The sequence below is a fragment of the Pecten maximus genome, chromosome 3 (assembly GCF_902652985.1).
Source record: "Pecten maximus chromosome 3, xPecMax1.1, whole genome shotgun sequence".
Taxonomy (NCBI): domain Eukaryota; kingdom Metazoa; phylum Mollusca; class Bivalvia; order Pectinida; family Pectinidae; genus Pecten; species Pecten maximus.
This window is the reverse complement of record NC_047017.1, coordinates 16,948,313-16,968,695: the sequence shown is the minus strand read 5'-3', so window position 1 is coordinate 16,968,695 and position 20,383 is coordinate 16,948,313. Positions and strand designations below refer to the sequence as shown.

General features: G+C 34.6%; 1 protein-coding gene across 4 annotated transcripts; it reads left to right on the top strand.

Annotated features, from left to right (window-relative positions):
• Window positions 1-782: 782 nt before the first annotated feature.
• On the top strand, window positions 783-18,869 carry LOC117323382 (metastasis-associated protein MTA3-like). 4 transcript variants are annotated; one of them, XM_033878560.1, is made up of 21 exons: window positions 802-1,233; window positions 1,719-1,786; window positions 1,971-2,064; window positions 3,938-3,976; window positions 8,085-8,311; window positions 8,754-8,871; window positions 9,163-9,268; window positions 9,523-9,622; window positions 9,993-10,181; window positions 10,557-10,631; window positions 11,111-11,169; window positions 11,430-11,515; window positions 11,851-11,967; window positions 12,367-12,399; window positions 12,531-12,592; window positions 13,039-13,264; window positions 13,945-14,145; window positions 14,707-14,805; window positions 15,723-15,793; window positions 16,157-16,287; window positions 16,699-18,869. In XM_033878560.1, the coding sequence occupies exons 1-21, from the start codon at window positions 1,206-1,208 to the stop codon at window positions 16,817-16,819; spliced, it is 2,250 nt and encodes a 749-aa protein (XP_033734451.1). In that variant the 5' UTR covers window positions 802-1,205; the 3' UTR covers window positions 16,820-18,869. The 4 variants fall into 4 exon arrangements, with proteins under 4 accessions (XP_033734453.1, XP_033734455.1, XP_033734451.1 ...); XM_033878561.1 differs by having other exon boundaries at window positions 835-1,233; window positions 8,121-8,311; XM_033878562.1 differs by lacking the exon at window positions 3,938-3,976 and having other exon boundaries at window positions 783-1,233; window positions 8,121-8,311; window positions 16,699-16,819.
• The last annotated feature ends 1,514 nt before the right edge of the window (window positions 18,870-20,383 follow it).

Sequence of the window (20,383 nt, the reverse complement as noted above, 5' to 3'; positions counted from 1 at the left end):
GTTGGTTCCTTCCATTCCCATCTGCAGGTAATATCAACTTGGTTTAATGATAATTGGATGTTATCGCCAGCATCAGCACTGTGTCTGTATATTGTTTTATATTGGCATGTGTCCAGAAGACTCTTATACTTTAACGCAAACCGTTAAAAATGGAAACAGGCGAATTTATAGTGTCACTTTATTTGGCCGCTTGGTCGAGTGTTATTTCCTTCCCGGTAGACAAACACATCTCAACATTGTGTATAGTTTCATCTTATCCCTGTTAAATACCAATACGAGATTAAGTTTATTGAAAATTGTTAAATACCACTAAATATAGACGAAGGCACACGCAGCGAGGCATAACGGCCACGCCTGCGGGGGCCGGGACGGAGAACAGGGGTATCGGGGCCACGCCAGGTCGATTACTACACCGATGTGCATAACACACCAAGGACAACAGCTGTCACGTACACTACACTAGAACTATTTTCTGGCGCAAGTTCATGGAAGTGATTGACCGTGACGTCACAAAGTTGCCTGGTTACTGAGTTTTTTCCCTTCCAGCGCAAGATTATGTATACAGTACGAGAAAGGAATTTTATAGTTCCGTTACAGTCCAAATGGCGCATGTCTGGCGATATCACACAAAGGTCCCAAATGAGATTTACTTATTATGTCAACTAATTGCTAATTTCAGGATTTTTATGCAAAATGTGACTATTGTTGATGGTGATACGGCCTTATATAGACATTGAAGTGAATTTTGCTGATTCAAATAAAATCATTATGAATACCGGATGTAGGTAGAAATTATTGATTTTTGTAGTAAGATCTCATTGATTTGCAGGAAAAAATCAATAAAAATAAAATTTGATTATTTTTAGTTTCTCTTTACTACCTTGTAATTAACCACTTTTATTATTATCAATGGTCAGTGGGCTATGAGCGGTGAGCTTTGACACCCCATATGCCTATCATCTATCAAATCCATCATCGAAGTGTTTTAGAGTGAAAACCAAAAGCCGCCGAAGGACGTGTGACGTCACGTGTGAAAAGAGGAGGAAGACAGATATAAGCCCGAGAAATGGCGACTCCATGATCCTGTCGTCTAGGGGTGACTACGCTGGACACTACAACGTTGTCGTGGAGTTCGGATTTTTCCGGATATTGGCACATAACTTCGAAAGTTTACTCTTGAAGTGGTTGTGTCCCCTAAAGCGGCAATGGCTGCAAATATGTATCGAGTTGGAGGTACGTACACAAAATTTTGAGTGCAGAGAGCATGGACGGACCCACTCGGCTAATCGCGTCGTGATACATTTTAAAAATACTTTTGTTTTAATCAGATTACAAGAGCTACATATTTCGTACTAAGTAAATGTTTTTGTATTGTTAAGATGAGTTTCTGTAGGAAATTTAGGTATACATATAATAATAATTGTTATATTTTGGACACAAAGTTATTTACGAAGGTGAGGGCCTCAAGGGGAGGTTGTGATGCGGTCTTAATGATCAAAGTAAATTTTCTACTTCGAATTTCAGAAAAGTTTCTTGTACAATGTATTGAAATTTTATGGCAGTCTTTTTTATGAGACCACTGGCCATCATTCTCCACAAAATTCGTTTGTCTAAATCTTACTTAAATAGGTGAAATACGGTTGTGTGGACTATTTTTTGTTTGCGGACTATTATATCGGCCGGTGTTCACACAAAGACCTTTTTTGTTCTGTCTGCAGATTATGTCTTTTTCGAAACATCTTCAACAACGCCGTATCAAATCAGACGGATTGAAGAACTTAATAAGGTAAGTGATATATACTATATTGCAACTTTTGTTAAATAATTGGAATTTCTCGAAATTCACAATGGGGCCCACATAAAGGGGTTAAGTGTGAGGTACGGAAGGGTTTCGATTCCGTGAAGTATGTTACTGATTACACATGTCGTCATGATGGCTCGATTACATTCAGACACGATTTATATTTCAGACCCCAAATGGCAATGTGGAAGCAAAAGTTATGTGTTTTTACCGGAGGAGAGACATCTCAAGCTCCCTCACGTTACTTGCGGACAAACATCAAAGTAAGTGGTTGATTGTGTATTTCCCTGTCGGAGACTGATGGCACGCGTGTGTCGGGGACAGTGGCGATGGGTGGTGGGGGTCGGCATTGGAAGGCATCGGTTATGCCACTCCGACTGGACAGAAATCACACAGAAATGCATTCAAAACATTGAAATTGTACAAGCATGTAGTAAACACAACACAAACACGTGGATTTTACTACTAGAGTGGAAATAGTCCGGCTCTGCTTGCATTTGATTGGTGGAAGACAGTTCATTCATACAGTTAGGGTGTTGCTCTCTACAAAATGTAAACAACATTTTACAAAAGGGATTTTCAGTCTATTTTCACAATAAATGTATTTGACAGTCATTTGTTTAACCTTCTACGGTAATATACTTAATAAATTTACAATTTTTTGACAAATGAATAGGATATTTATGCTTAGTATTTGAGTTAGAAAGGCACCTGTGGAGAAGAATTTCATTATGAATATTCATCTTGTCATTTGCTATATTTTGATATTTCTGCATAGAAGATGAAAAGTAACAAACCCAAAATACCAAAACAGATAGGATAATTTACTGATTGCTTTATTTTCTCACTTGTGGTATTTTTTCTGTTATAATTCAAATATATTGTCGTAAATAGCTAATATACTATGGCATGTTAAATTGGCGCCTTTCAGATGTTTCTTCACAGTTTGAATGTCATTTAAATTTCCCAAAAATTATCAAAGATGAAAAGCTAAAAAAAAATATATCAGAGAATATTAATCTTTATGATTAAATGTGAAATTATATGAATTTATATTGTATTATTGACCACACAAAAAGTCGCTGTTTCACAATGATTGAAATTAACAGTTGTGTGTTCTGAAATATTATTATAACACAAATGTGTTTGCTAGTAAGAATTTATTTTTTTATTGATAGTTCTGTTTTCTTGTATTGTATTTTATTTCTCAATTTTTTTTTAAGATACTTAACAGTAAAAATGATTATGTATGCTGTGTATTGGTAGAATGAGTTACTCTATAACTTTTGATTATATAACTTTAAATAAGTTACTTATTTTTTAGATTTTCTGGTTTGAATAATACATTCTGGTGGACTAATATGTCTGATTGTATTGTACTGAAATGTTTTATTTTAGTCGGATTTATTTTTAATACTTTATAAAAAAAAAAAGCAATTTCCGAGAGTCTTTTGTGTTGGGTGGCTTTGCATTTTCTATTTTACTTTTCAAATGATTTATGTTTTATTAGGAATTATAAGTTTTGAAAATATATAGAAATATGAAAACATCAGGGACCAATATGTCGCTTCACAACACTTTTCAACAGAAATGGGTCCCCAAGAATCATGACCAATGGCTACATTTACGTTTTAATATATTTAATAAGAAGTACGAAATAAGTTGCATCAACTTGTAATCACTGTTGTTGGCCAATATGGAAGCATGCAGATTTATTTATGGGAAGAAATTCAATATTACTTGGAAGAAAACTCTTCTGTTTGGAGGGATGATCCCAATATCTAGATGTAGTTAGTTAGTAGAACCCTGGGCGCCTTGGCAAAATAACATTTTATATCTTTTTGAGAAATATGATAATGACTGATGAAATAGGCATAGTAAAAATATTTTCCAAATCCTAACTGGAGTGTTAATAATATAAAATGTTTCATTTTAGGTAAATTTTTGTCAGTAATTTGCTTCAACCAATGTTGCAAAAATATTTAAAATGACAAGAATTTCGATAAGAAATCCATGCCAACTTGGAGATCTTGAACTTCTGAACTTCTCGTATTGGTGATGGGTTCGATTTGCAGATATACTCATCAATATTCTGAATTTGATTGATAAATATTTGAAAATTTTTGTTCAACTCAGGTTCTGGAGAGGGTAAATTGAGACCGTCTGACACTCTGAGTAAGTCGAAATAATTTAGCTACCTTCTATGCATGTAAACAAAACTAGCTATGATGAATCCTTTTCCCTTGCACTAATTTTTATAGTAAACTATTTTGGTGTTGTTATAACAGATGTTGTCTTAATATATGCTTCCCTTATTTTATGTTTTTTAACAGAAACTTTGTGAAGCAACAATTGACACAACGACACTTGTGTATGTCGTTGAAAATTGTTTGAAACAAAATACGAAAGAAAATCTTCTAGTAAAAAGAGAACCTGCGGAAAAAGTCTCATAAAAATAGAGAACTTTTGTGGTTGGTGAACAAAAAGATGAATTCTTATAATACTTTACTTATTTTGAGTTCAGTACTAAAGTACTATTTAAGATAGACGTTGGTGATGGCCAAGCGATGTAATTTTCCTCAGTCCCTTGGAGTTCCGAATAACTTATTTCTATAGTGAAGTATTTATTCTAAAATCAACTCGTTCAAAAGATATACAGTATATAATTAATAACAGCTTTTGAAAAAAAAATTGAAAAAAATTGATTTAATTGATAGATATTACCAGTTTACAAGCAACCTGTAGATAATATTGATAACATTAAACAATAGAGATAAAACTGGTCAGTAATCCAATGTAATAACTTGATTATGAGAAGTAAGACAGATAGGGCAATATTTCATTAGAATCCTGTTACAGATACTGATAGGATGTATAATAAAACTTAAAGGGTGTATAATTTACACTGTCAGACTGGATCGATTTCAGCATATTTTTCATCCAACTTATACCTTCATTCTTCAACGTTATGTGGTTACAATTTCAAATTAAGTGCAAAGTACCTTAAGTAAATTTGATCAGAACATTGTATTTTGACTGTCATATATCATATGTTATATGTGCCCCGCCATGAAATGGAGAGGGGAGGGGGGGGGGGGGGAGGGCATATAGTTATAGTGTTACTCGTGTTCCATTCTTTCCCGATAAGATGCAATGTAACTAGCTAATCTCTGGAACTGCTGATGCAGCGATCCTCACCAAACTACGGATGTCAAGTGACAGTTTGAGCATTCATGTCTTACAGTCATTTTCCAGTTTATTTCTTATGTCGAAGTGTTCTTCCAGAGCATGGTTTTAGTCTTGCTATTTTTACCTACAGCCATCATACCTGCTATACCTTGTTAGCCTCGAGAAGGTGAAATGATAAAGAACAGGGTCTGGTACAGGTGCCTAGCTGTCAACAAAGCTTGGCCCTTTTATATGAAAGATGTCAACCACATAACTCCCTTACTCTACCACCTAAAATTATCTAACTTGTTATAATGGTGAATTACCCAATTTACTCAGTATAGTAAAGCAAAGTGTCCTGAATCATTTGTTAATTTTCCTGTGCCGAAGTTTGTCAGCAGAAAAACTTTTTGCAACAGGTATTCTGTCTCTGTTTGCTAATCTTACCTGAGAATTTGGAAAGGCAGAGTATCACGTAACGAAATTCAGTTTTATGTCCTTCTATATAGAGCTTTGATCCTTTGTCCAAAATTATTTGGATGATTACAATGCAGATATAGTTAACAGATTGGTAAAAATCAATCTATACATCCATCTGTCCGAAACATATATGGAAAAGCTAAAATATCACAAGCAGATGCATTTGGCCATAGTATTTAGACCTTGGGGTTTTCTAGATGGAAATATCTTTTTGTTTAATTTACCCTGAATGAGAATATGAGCAAAGGGAGACAATCAGCTCGCAAAATCAGCTAGAAAACATGAACTTCTGGACAATATAGAATATGGAAAAGAAATATGGTGAATTTTGGAGTAAATCATCTAAAAAAAAGAGAGTGTCATTGGGACAAATATCATGTAATAGGTCATATTTTGCTTACTGGACTAGTTAAGTGCCATATATACTACATGATGTCCACTATACATATTTTAAACTTAACTGTACATCCACATATATATTGTTGGCAATTTTATAGGTTTATAAGAACTTTCATAATTGTTGCTATATTTGTCATATAAAAAGAAATTTAATTGTAACACATAACCAAGCTAAATATTGCATCCAACAAATGCCTTTATTAGTGTAGATGCCAGTTCCATAGCTTGTGACCGTTTCTGGTAGTTAGGAGCTACTGCATATGAACATTGATGTCCAGTCATAGAATAATCGTATTAATGACATTTAGGTGTTTATTGACTTTTGTTGAGTCGATTTTTATGGATTAGGACTATCTAACCAATGAGGAACACTAACATTATGGCATTGAAGTTGATATATAGTCTGAAAGTGGATATTGCTTCTTGAAATGTACATTCCATCACTTTCAATACAAAATGTGTAGTCAAAGTTAATTTATGACAGGCATGATGATGAAAGAAAAGGAGCTTACAAATACATTTTGAAATCAGAATATTGGTACCAGTGGATCCATTTTCAGGAAAAATATTTTTGATTCACTGTTTAAAGAAGAGGTCATTTGTATTGTCTTGACTCCTGTGTTTAGCTTAACATTTTACGCTTGTGAATTACATTTCCTGGTAGAATCTTGCCATGATAACATTTGTTATACACAAAATTCAGGAGGAACAAGCAAGTTCAAATTTTGTGGCCATTTACCCTTTTAGTTACATGTGTGCATGTCTAATTTTTTTATCTGAGTACTACTTGTACCAATTGATGGCTTGTAATTAATCTGAACTTTTTAAAAATACGTTTGGAAATGCTTTACATCAAGGCTTTTTCTCACTGGTTTGGGATAGGGCCTTTTTGTCTCAATTTGGGAAAAAAATTGGTGAATGGGAAAGACTTTTCAGGAGTAAACTCCCAAGTTTTGGGAATTTGGCTTCAATATGAAATATTATCAATTACAAATGGGGTTCATTAATGGCCCCCAAAAGCCCACAGAAAAAGCCTGTACATTAATGGTAAAATATTAGTGGTAAAAAGATCATAGAACCAAGGAGAATGTTGTTGCAGTTTCCATCAGCTTCAAACAAGTCCTGAGTTCGACTGGTGATTTTATATTGATTTGCATGTATTTTGGGCCAATAAATTATCAGGTTTATAATTTCATAAATGTTGTACAATTGTGTATTTGTTGTACAGATATTATATATATACTATGTGGGTGAAAGATATTTAATGTCACCCTGAGGGGTTGAAATGTTAATTTGATTAATTAGTTGTTTTTAAAATCACAGTGAAACTATCACTTCTATGTTGTTTTAAGGTGGTATATTTAAATGTGTAATGTTATTGAAGTCTGCAAGTTGTGGATCTTGTTTAACAAAGGACCATTTCACCCAGTTGGTTTCTAATGAACTTCAATGAGAAAATGATGCTGGTTAAAATCATGTGAATTCACTTGTCCTGGTATGACAAAAAATGTTTCAAAATGCATGAACCATTCCAATTATACTTTATTGAGTTGCAATGTGTTTGTAAATTGATTTTAAGAAACGAAGGAATAACTCATTGATGCAGCATACTACCATATTTATTGGTTGTAGCCACCCACAAATAAGCCCCCTTTATGTTTGTTGAATCATCAATTAGCCCTCCTCAAACTTTAATACTAAAGTTTTGCGCTATACAGTAGGCGTGGAGGCAAATTTGAGGATAAATACAGTAATTAACTTTTGCATTAGGAAAGGGGGCATATTTGAGGATGATTATGGTACTGAACTTTTTCATAAGGGGAGGAGGCTTATTTGAGGGTAATAAACATTTGCACAAGGAGAAAGGGCTTATTTGAGGATAAATACAATATTATAACACTAGGAGAGGGGGTTTATTTGAGGATAAATATGGTACTTGAGGATTGAACTAGGGGAGGGTGGTTATTTGAAGATAAACACAGTACAGTATTTGATTTTTACAGTAGGGGAGAAGGCTAGGCTTATTTGAGGATAAACAGGGTACTTAACTTTTACACTAATGGATTGGGCTTATTTGAGGATGAATACAATACTAAACTTTTACACTAGGAGAGGAAGCTTATTTGAGAATAAATATGTTAAGTACATTAATACATATAGAGACATATGAAAATCAAACTTATCTTGTTCTTTTGTTCCGTAGGGTTATATTACCATATGAATTTTTATCTTACAGGTAATGATAATGAAAACTTCATGCCTATGTTTACAGCCACCCTTGATGACACCGAACTCGAGGCTCGGGTCGATGACATAACAGACAAACAGAAACACCAACTAAAGCATCGAGAGCTGTTCCTGTCACGTCAGGTGGAGACTCTACCAGCCACACATATACGTGGCAAGTGTGTGGTGACACTACTGAACGAGACAGAGTCCCTTCTCTCCTACCTAAACAAAGAGGTCAGCCTATATTATATCACAGTTATTCATCGAAAGTAGAATTTATGTTGAAATTGTCTCTATATACCTTTATGAAGCATAGAAAGGGGACCCTACCTATAAGTTCCCTACCGGTGAACCAAGAAGGGGGGGGGGGGGGGGGCTATGTTTTCTCCCCGTCTGCCTGTCCACTTCAGCAATACCCAGCATGCTTGTTTTCATTCAAAGTGTATGGAGGGACTACATTTGATCTGAAAAGAACATGAATGAGATACCGAGTGCAAACAATGATAAAGTAAAAAATGTACATTTGTTGATAAAGCAAATAAATATTTTCATTTTGTTTTTCATTGTGTTGGAGAAGTATTGTTAAAAATAAATTTCTAAAAATTGTAGATTTCTGCCTAGATTTGAGTGTTGTTGTTGCTTGTTAGACTATAAATACCATGACTTGACATTACAGGACACATTCTTCTACTCGCTGGTATATGATCCATCACAAAGGACATTATTGGCAGATAAAGGTGAAATCAGGGTTGGAGGACGGTACCAGGCTGACATAACAGAACTGCTCAAGAATGGTATGTGTCAACTTCTCAAAGTCATAAAATGGTAGAATGCTGCAGGTTCGAACTTCACATTACCGAAGTCCCAAACCATGTCTCTGCACAATTTAGTTTACCTGTTGCTATGGAATCGCATTCCTGAACATATACATTACAATCAAATTTCGTATCCGAGTGATTTATTGTAATATATGTAGTTACCGTTTAACATGCCTATAAAATAGTTATTTATTTTCAAAAAAATTTTTGCTTGTTTTGGAAATTGCAATATTGTGTAATGATAATTTTGATTTTCTCTTTCAACAGCAATGGAAGAAGATGACCGTAAAATGGAGGATTTAGAGGAACTTATATGGGATCCAAACAATGTTTTAAATGACCGACAAATTGATCAATTTCTAATAGTATCAAGGTGAGAATTGGAAGATATTTATATTTCTTTTATCTCCAGCTACTTTTGTACTGTATTTCATAAATGGTGTAAGCGTGCTGTTTTTAGGAAAGTTTTAACACTAGTTTTGATTTAAACATATTTTATTTGTCAAAACACAAATGAGATTAGACACAAGTATAAAACTTAAAATCCGTCTTTTTGCTGTGTTTTCTGTGTTGTGTTATTATAGTTGTGTATACACACTTATTGTAGCTTGAACTTTGTGTTGACAGATCTGTAGGTACATTTGCGCGTGCTTTGGACTGTACAAGTACTGTGAGACAACCTAGTCTGCATATGAGTGCCGCAGCAGCCTCAAGGGACATCACTCTGGTAAGTCAGATGCTTGTATTGTGAATTTACAGAAAATCAGTTTGAATGTTTTATATTCTTACATTTGTATTAGTAATAACTTTGTGGAAGTTTAATTTTGATGATTTTAGCCATTTCAATTAGATTCTAACGAAATTGCATAATACAGCATCCAATTCAGTTGAACTTGGTTAAGGAGAGAATTTATATGAAAACATTCCTCGAAAGATATGTCTGACTTGTCTTGACACAGCACAAATTTGCTTCAAACACAAAAACATCATCACCACTTCTTGTGTGTATTAAGAAATAATAATTATAATAAAAAAAAATCATGTGTGTTTGTGAATGTTTACAATTTCACCAATTTCCATTCATGATTCTTGTGCAGTTCCATGCTATGGACACACTACACAAAGCCCGCTATGAGATTGCCAAAGCTGTGACGAGCATGGTTCCATCTGGTGGCCCTGTGCTGTGTCGTGATGAAATGGAAGAATGGTCTGCATCAGAGGCCAATCTGTTTGAGGAAGCGTTGGACAAATATGGAAAAGATTTCAATGATATTAGGCAAGACTTTGTAAGTTCAGATTTGTATATCTCATTCAGTTCAAAGTAAAACAAGAGTTACTTCTTGTTGTTGGTGATAACATTTGATAGTAATTTTAAGATTGGAAACTCCTTTATTCCTTATTATGCTTTCTTTTTTTCATCAATCAATTAAAAATTTTGCGGTCTTGTATTTAAGATAACGAAATAAGGAAACACAGAAGCTCTAAAATCGGAATGAAGCACTTAAAAAGTTGGTGATGGTTCATGCTTATCCATCTCTCCCTTGATGAGCTCAGCTGCATTATGTGCATTAGTTTATTCGATTGATTCCTGCACAACATTTTACTTTGTTGTATATTTTATTCAGGCAGCTATTTCATGAAACACGACTGTTTTGTTTCAGTTGCCATGGAAATCTTTGAAAAGTATTGTAGAGTATTACTACATGTGGAAAACGACAGACAGATATGTACAACAGGTAAGTGATCGCTATAGGTGATTCAGAAAATCGCATGAAAAAATCTACACAATGTAAAATCAGATGAGAATACCTACACATTGTAAAATCAGATGAGAATACCTACACATTGTAAAATCAGATGAGAATACCTACACATTGTAAAATCAGATGAGAATACCTACACATTGTAAAATCAGATGAGAATACCTACACATTTTAAGACTAAAACAGAAATGTTGTCTTTCCACTGCTCGACTCAGTGAGGATCGGTAGTTAGTGTTATACTCGCACATAATTGAAGGTTTCTCCTCTAATCTGCTAAAATTTGAGTGTGTCAAAATCAGTATATTTATAGTTGTACTGATAGCTGATAGCCTTTTATTCGTCTTTATTGCAGTTTGATGTCTAGATAATGTTTTTAAGTCTAATTCAAGCAATTGTTCTACAGAATTGGGTTTAATATAATTTCATTGTTTTATGGTTTTGTCTTTCTTTAGAAAAGAATAAAAGCAGCCGAGGCAGAGAGCAAGTTAAAACAGGTGTACATTCCTAATTAGTAAGTATTATATACCTTCCTTTAAATTAGTATTAAAGGTAGACTTCACTTTATTAAATTGTAGATTTATTTAGTAAGAGGAAATTTAATCTGTCAGAAGTGTAAGACTTTTGATATTCATAGCATTGAAAAAAATAGCCTATTTAAAAAGAAAGTAGTTGTAATAATAATTGTCATACAGAGGAACATTGCGAGCAATATAATGAGTAATTTCATGAAAGTGATGGATGACTATTAATGATTGTTTTGAACATTTGCAGCAATAAGCCAAACCCAGCAGCAATCAGTGGGAAGATGAATGGTGAAGATGGTCAAGTATCTGGGCGAGCTTGTGAGAGCTGTTATGGTGGGTATTTCTACTGCTATTAGTGCTTTGTTTTGCTGTGAATCATCTTAAATCTGTCTTCTGTCCGTATTCTGCCTTTGAAACACTGAATAAATGTTTCTAGTTGTAATTGAAAAAAGTTCCTAAAACTATGATATATGACTATGGTTATGAAGTTTATCGAACTTGTAATGTTTGTCTTTATAAGCTTGTGCCTTTTTGCATAGAAAATTAAGAGTTCTTTTAGATCAACATTTCGTTAAATTGCAAATTTTGATGAAAAAGTACAACAAAGATGAACTGTATTCAATATTTGCATAATATTCAATACATTATGAATATGTAATTTGTTGCAGCTGGCCACTCCAGTCAGTGGTACTCATGGGGCCCAGCACATATGCAGTGTAGACTTTGTTCCTCATGTTGGATATACTGGAAAAAATATGGAGGACTTAAAATGCCCACGCGCTTAGGTAAGCTCTTCCAGTCTAAGGGAGATAATCCTTTCCATTTGCTTAGTGCAATTCATTAGTTCTTTTAAAACCTTACTGAAAATAGAGACTGGTTACTTTTGTGAAGTGTTGTTTAATCACTTTAATTTATATTTACTGTCACATAGGATGCCATGCTATTTTTATCTAAGCCTGCCTTATCTCACTATTTGATGGGCCAAGCAAATGAAGTTTAGAATTAGTAACAGTCTGACAGTATGTCACATCAGTTCATCACTGTTTAATGGGTATTTATATCAATATTACTTCAGTCAAAAAACCCACAATAATGGATCAAGTTGTGAGATTTCTTAAATTTGGATTCCTGTGTTGATATTTAATATTAAAGGTTTTATTTATTTGTGTATCTATTATTTACAGATGGTGAACGACCAGCCCCTACTCAGAGGCAAGGTAAGATACCTTCTATAGATGATCATTATCACTCGTATGTTGAATCTTCAAAATTAAAGTGAAAGTAAAAGTTTATTTGACACTGGCCACTTGTGAAAGTTGTTAAAATAATTATGTTTAATCTATTACAGAGCGTATTGCACAATTCAACATGATACGGATGCACCGATGTACAATAGCTGGATGTGGTAAGGTAGGTATCTAGTTTATATAGCCCTGTTACTGACGTGTGTTAGATACAGCCACTAGAAATACAAGTATTGGATACAGTATGTAGGGATAACAATGTTACATATAAATTTTATAGAGATGATAAATCAACTTTGAGAAATCCATGTGGGGGATGGGGGTATAGACCTTATTTGCTTGGGATTGGGAATAAAGCACTTTGGAAATAAAGTGTTCTTCGTGGAACCCCCAAAATATTATATAAAAGCAGAGTTGACTGTAACTTACTTGCACAAAAAGACATCATTAAATCATAAACCACTAAGAAGTGAACTACAGAAGTAATTTTCATCAATTAACATCGATTTGGATAAATGCAAAAAACTGCAAAAAAACTTACTTTCTTTTCGTTCGCATTTTCATTTGATGAAATCACATTCCTTTCAACTTCAATTATGATTTTATGTGCAGGAGTTCCGCTTGAAGGCTCACTTGGCGCGACATTTAGCCACAGCACATGGCCTAGTGGTGAGCGCTGGCAGTCCACGGCCTGTGATGAAGACGAGGGCAGCATTCTGTCTCATCACTACATCACTAACCAGAATATCACGGCGACTTTGTCGGGATATCCTTAGGTCACGTCGAGCGGCCAGGTCACCGTTCACACCAATTAACATAGCAGCTATCAAACAAGAATGTAAGTATCAAAGTTGTTTTACTGTTCAGGTTTGAAGTGCGAGATATTTTGATAATTTTGAATTTTGAGGACAGAATAAAATCTCTTAAAAGAAATGCCTTGTAAATGAAACTGAAAAAACTGGTCAGTTTCATAATGATGCCAAAACAAAATATATCTTTAAATTTTTTAGGAAATTGTGATAATTTGAACTTTTGAAAATGACAACATTTTACAATATTAAGTGGATGTCTCTATTCACATGAAGAACATTTGTACTTCTAATGAAAATATCTGATGAAAATAAAACAGCAATCTGACCTTTTTGATTCCAATGACTACTATCTGCCTAAGAACGATACTGCTAAATCTTAGTCACCAAGTGAAATCAGAAATAGCACCTCTGCTAAAAAAGACTATGCTGACGAGTGGAAACGAAAGACTTATAATTTTGATGAGATCATGGACCAAGTTATAAACAACTATTCCAGTAAATATATATCCAACGGAAGGATTCCAGCTTTAGAAAGAAGCACTACCAAAAAGAAATGATTTAATTCAAACAGTATCACAAGATAAACTACATTTCCTCACACACCATAGAAACAAGTTATTAATTTCTATAGTTGTCCCATAGATTGTGTATCTTGTATAGTATTCAGCAGATTGTGGATACTAAGGCAGGCATGTTTATTTTCCAGGTCAATTACGACTTGCAGAGGTCGGTAATTACGAGCCTAATATTGAACCAAGGAAGCCTGCCACACTAGATCCAGTCGTGGCACGACTGGGTATCAACATCAAGATGGAAAAACCGGCACTACTGAATAAATCGGATTCGGACCACAGCAAACCAACCAAGCTGTACTTTCCAGTGTCGTTATCTCAACCAAGACCTATCGGTGAGTACATACTGGATCGATAGATCCAGATTCATCAGGTGTCGCTGCTATGAACCTTGGGTTAAATTTTCGCACGATAGACAGTCAAATAATATGTAGCCAGCTGATGGGTTATATTGTAAAATTGATCAACTACACGAATGTTTATCTATCTACTTAATTCACAAAACGTTTCATTGCTCCTGAAAATACCTTTCTGAACAGAATCTCGTGGAGAAAGGCGGAAAAAAAAAGAAAATTCAATTTTTTGGGGTTAAAAAAAAATAATGTATAAAATTAAAAGGCATCCATTATTGCTGCAACTGGTTAGAAGAACCAGAGTGAATTTATTAGAGTACAATACTGCAACATAATTGTTAGTCCTTTAACCATTTCTTTAAAACTGTTTCTAAATAACCGACAATCTAATATCACCAAACATGACTGGAAAAGTGGTGAGGATTCAAAATTATTCAAATTTAGGGCCAATTTTGGGGCTCATGACATATGGGCTTAAAAAATTTGTGTAAATAAAATCTAACTACGTGACGGTAATGACATGTTTTATTTACTCCTTGGCAGAGCCTAAGACTGTTGAAGTGGAACCCTCGTCCATGCTGATCAGTGGGTCTCCGTCAATCATGAAGAAGCGGGGCTATGAACAGAGTAATGGTATTGATGGTATGTATCATCTACATGTTTCACCTGTTGTTAACTTGGAGTTCATCACTAATCTTTCACAAGGGATTTTGTTCATCTTAACCCAAATATGTTTGATCACAAATTTACAGACTAGATAAAATTTGAATTCTAGATCCGAGTAAAATTTGAATTCCAGAATCTTGGTCCTTATTTAAACATTGGTTTCTTGGAGCCGGATAGCTTTTATTGCATGTTTTGGGGGGTGGCGAGTGTGTTCAGAGTTCACTAGGAACTATCAAAAAGGAGGTTAATTGAGACACATCTATAGGGAAATCTTACTTTGTGTAAAGTTTGAGAGACCATCTGTCTTATGAGTAAAGTTTGAGAGACCATCTGTCTTAACTGAGTTTACCAATCTTTATCTCAATTAGGAGTAAAATCTTCTGATTGCTTGTTGTATACTTACGAACATGTAGAGTAGGTTCTTATATCAGTTTGTCTGTAATAAGCAATTTTAAAGTTGTGATTTAAAATGTTAATATACCATTGCACATGGAAATTCGCTATAAATATTGTTAGACAGGAATGATGCAGTTTGAACATTTTCATTTGGAATTAACATACCAAGGTGTTCTGATACTCTCATATTAATTAACCTTTGACTGAAGTAACGTGTTGTATATGGAAAATTGGTAGAGATATAAACATCATAATTCAAAAATGTAGTTTTAGGGACAGTATTTGATAGGTAAACCACTGATAATAATTGATTTCAGACTTAAAAAGAGATAAATTCTGGCCTTGTAGATCAAGAGAGATTCGATGAATTGACAAAATGAAATTTTTTCCAGTCGTCTCAAGGTACCTGATCGTTAGAGGAATTGGCCGTCAGTTATTGAGTTTGAGGTGGTGGGTGTTTTGCATGTCTGATTTGTTGTTGTTTCTGTGTTGACTAGGACCACCCTCCAAGCGGCCGTCCATGGGAGTCATCCGTCAGATCGGCTCAGCTATGAGGTCACACAATATGGTAATTGCTATGGCTGGGAGTGCCCAGTACACTATTTAAAACCCTGTTGTAATGTAATCACTTCCAACCCACTAACTATCATGTATTGCCTGGTTCCTATACTTCTCTGTTGTTAACTTTATTTTTGTTATTTTTTGCATGACATATCACAAATTAGGTCACAAGTGGGGTTATTGTTCGTTATCCTGGGGTTATCTTTGGGAAGTTAAATTACAAATTTATTACAAAGTAACCACACAGCGGGCTCTCTAAAGCATTTAAACAGGGTTTTTTTTCTGCTATTGTAATGGAAAGATGGGAAACAAAATAGAATTGGCCAGATTTTGTAAGCAATTAAATTTTCAAATAATTATATATTTTCAGAGGGGTAGTGTACTGAACCACAATATGAATGGGCGTGGCAAGGTACCAGTGTCAAAAGGAATGAAGATGCACATGATAAACTGGATAGATGCTCCCGATGATGTATACTTTGTGGCTACTGACGCCACCAGGTATTACAAATTGGTTTCTTCTCTTTCAACATTTCAATTCATTAATTTTTTAATTCAATCACAGAACTTTGGAAAAAAAAAACTCACTCTTTCCTCTATCTGATAATTACTTCGTGTACTATTTTTTTTTGAAAATAACAATGTTTTCTGTTTGCATAACTGACATTGCATTTGGTTTGACACTAGTAATTCTAGCCATATTGTATTCATAAACAGTACCATCTCGTCTGAGATTGATTTAACAGTTTAAACAGTGACTACTACTAATAGATTTGGGGTTGATATTAACATCACATTTAATACGTTTTGTTTAGTTGTGGTTTTGGGTTGGACTTGTTGTGGTTTTTTGTGTTGTCTCTGTAATTTCAAAATCTGTACACTAAATGGCTGTTTTAATTTTTTTTCTCACAGGAAAATAAGGAAGCAATGGAGCTCACAAGATTTCAAACGAACAGCACGAAATCCCTGGAAAAACATGCTGATCAAGCCAGCAATGGGAGGAGCTGAGTCTGACATCGTAGTCCTCGACTAAACTCTAGTCACCTGTTGTGTCAGTGTGGAAAGCCACTAGCGATGGCAGGGCACCTGTTCTCCACATAGTGCTCAAATGGTAGACTGATTCTCATTTCAATGGACAGTAGCGTTCAGAGATAAAAAAGTACTAACATTTATGTAATAGATATTTTTTCACAAGACTGATATGTGGAAAAGTAGGGTTGTTACGATGATTATTGTACATCGGACATGTCCCAAGGGCGGTCCGTGTCTGAGTAATACTCCTGGCACAACGGTTGTAGGCTAGCAGGGTGTGCGGAATAAGGGAGGATCGAGTGTCACTAAGGTCTTGTTGGCCAGCAACTCTACAGGGGGTGGGAATTTACTGTGGGGGAGGGGGATTAGGGCTGGTGGGGTGACCGTATGCCGGTTTTGGGTTGGGGTACTTCCTGTATATTTTGTTGGGGTTGGTTAGACACAGCTGTCTGTTGAGTGTGCGTGTGTGTGTGTTTGGTTTCAACAGCTGGTGCTGTCAACAATTGTCATAAAAAAATTAAGTTTGATGATTACTACATACTTTTTGTGTTCATCTTTGATAAGATCTCTCTAAAATAAATATGGTTTTCATAAATAGGAAGTGACACTTGAAGGTCACAAGGGCAATTTTCCTAAAACATGCAATGAAATGCCCTTGGGTATATTGGGTTATCTTGAATACCCAGATCACCCCTGTGAAATACTGTTTGATAATATTTGTGTACATGTTTGCATAATTTAATGCAGTGAAGTACGGTTTAAAAATTGTGTTAGATTTTGCTCGAGATTTGAGAGATAGCATTGTTCCTTTGGTCAATACATGCGAGAGTGTTCACCCGATCGTGGCAGCTGAGACAGATCTGTGGTCTGCTGAGTTCACCAGCCATAAATGTTGCCCATTTGTACAGGTTATTGTTGATTATATGAGTGGAGAATGAAAGGCACCATGGTAGTATTTAATTGTAGACCGAGGGATCGCTTATGAAAAATCACCTGTCATTATTTTTGTATGCTACCCAGTACTAAAACTCTAGTACATGTAAATAGATACATCACCAATCCATCCTAGTATTGAACGTCTCACAAATCTATAATGTTACTGAATAACAGCTCTATTCTTACCATGTAGGATACTACTTCATACACCAATCGTGTTTGGCATATATCTGGAAATTATTATTTGCAATGTTTTATGTATATGCGAGATGCAGGAAATCCTTCAAAATAATATATATACTGTAGATGTTAAACTGTTTGCTGCTAAAGTACTGTCAACAAACCAGTTACTTCTTTCTTTAGAGCGTTCTTTTTAGTTTAATGCTAAGATATTCTGATAAAAAAGGGTCCAATTTAAAGATAATTATTTGAAACTGCTGGATTTGTTGTTCCACATTTACAGATAGATATGAAAAGAAAAGATAACTGTCCAGTTTGAAACCTTTTTGTTCTCAGATATGGAGTTATGTGCCCCTGGCAATGCCGTGTCAGAAATCTAGGTCTAGTGGAATACATTCACATCTGTTCATCTCGTATGTTCTCTCTCATGGATTCATCAAGTCATATTTTCATTTTTTGGTCAAAAGCAGTTCAGCTAATTGGTGCATTTGTATGTAAGATTTCCACTTTTGAATTTGAACTGGAAATACAAACAGCGTTAGTTTGTCTTGGATTTCTCTTCAAAATTTCATGTCATTGAGTGAAGTTGAAAATCATATTTTTTTTTTTTTTTTTTTTTTTACTTTAGTTTGTTATCCATATTAAAACCAAAACAGGTCTGTCATTGTTCGTTTTCTTTTGTGTACAATCTTAGCCATGTGTTTAACAAGTAAAATCAAATTGTATATAGACAAGATTTAAATTTGTTTCAGCAAAGTATTATTAATAAGATTTTTATACGTTTCTGGTAACAAATGGAATATTAGATATTTTGTCCACAGGTCATCATATCTTGAATTTGTACAAGACTTAATTTATTCAATTGTATTCATACCATCTTCTGTTTTTGACTTACAAAACCATCGAATCATAATTAAAATATTGTACATAAATTACAAATTTAGTCCTTTGTTTTTTACTTAAAAAAAACTTGTGTACCCTCCATCGTATAGGTACATGTACTGTGTAAGGTTGATCTTTTCTTGACTCTGCTCTTCTTTCCTCTTTATTAGCTGTTGTAGTGACTATGTTTTTTTGTTTGTTTTTTTTTTGTTGCAAAATGGAATATGTAAAACTTGATATGGACAAAGAGGAAAGAGTGGAATTTGAGAAATAACAAATTTAGCAAATCAAAGATGGCCAATGGTTGATCTTCTCAAAGTTGAACATGCAAAACAATAAACCATAGATCAGCAGCCTACTTCAGATACTAGGATCAGATCCTTTCAGTGCGTCTTGGAAACAGCGGCAAGAATGAGTTGAACAGCCCACCATCTGATGAGGATGGGCTAAAAAAAACAACAGATTAACGTGACTATTAAACCAACTAAAAACTATAAAGTCATTTAATATAATTGGCCTATATAATGTTCAGCCTAATTAGGTAATATACAAGCATGTAAAAAAATGTTTTGGCATGTGAAAGTCCGGGCTTTTTCTGTGGGCTTTAGGGGGCCGTTAATGGGCCCCATTCCCAATTATTTCATATTTAAGCCAAATTCCCAAAATTTGCAGTTTACCCCTTTCCCAAACCAGTGAGAAAAAGCCCTGAAAGTTCACTAGTTATCCACCACGATAGGTTACGTTTAGAAGATATCCAACAGTAAGGTCAACTCAGTCCATCCGTCTGTAGACAAACTTTGTTCAGCTATGCATTCGCTCAGTTTTCAATAGATCTTTTCAAAACTTAATGGAAATGACCAGACCTACAATGTGGAGATGTGCCCCTTGAAAAGATTTTGTATTTTTACTTCTTTTTCAAAGTTATGCCTCTTTTATATAGAAATTGAACACTGTCCGTAAATGAACATTGTTCAGCTACGAGTTCACTCAGTTTTAAACAGATCTTTTCAAAATTTTGTTGGAATGACCAGTACAATGCGGAGTTGTTTCCCTTGAAATGATTTTGCATTTTATTTGAAACTTAAACACAGCTGTTCCTGTTGAACTGTCATTGTAAACTGACTCATGGGGAACAGCTCTAGTTTCTTCTTTGTTGTATCATATTAAATAACATGTGCTATAATTTTATGGTTGAATATAATGGATATTACAGGAGAATGGTTTGCTGGTGATGTCTTTTTCACACATTCTTCTCCCAAAGAATAATGTGACAGATTTTTTTTTTATTTAACCAGGAAAAAATATGAGATGAGGGGCTTTTATGAACTTCACAACAGATTAGGGAGGGCCTGGGAACAATTTTTTTACATTTTTTTACTTAAATAAAATTTTGCTGCAAGTTTCCATTGCCTAAGAGCTAGAACCCAACTTGTGAATTATACATTGCATATGGATTATCCTTGCCTTGCTAAAGGGGTTGGGCCAAAACTGTCAAACTAGCTGAAAATATTTCCTAATACTCTTCCTGGGGGATAACATAACCGGAATATCGTTATTATGTTCCATG

What these genes read in the sequence shown, in the direction of transcription:
- LOC117323382 (XM_033878560.1), top strand. Translation starts at nt 1,206, where the DNA reads ATGGCTGCAAATATGTATCGAGTTGGAG. An exon ending in CAATAGCTGGATGTGGTAAG is followed by an intron (nt 12,593 to 13,038) that starts GTAGGTATCTAG and finishes TTTTATGTGCAG; the next exon opens with GAGTTCCGCTTGAAGGCTCA. An exon ending in ACAGAGTAATGGTATTGATG is followed by an intron (nt 14,806 to 15,722) that starts GTATGTATCATC and finishes TGTGTTGACTAG; the next exon opens with GACCACCCTCCAAGCGGCCG.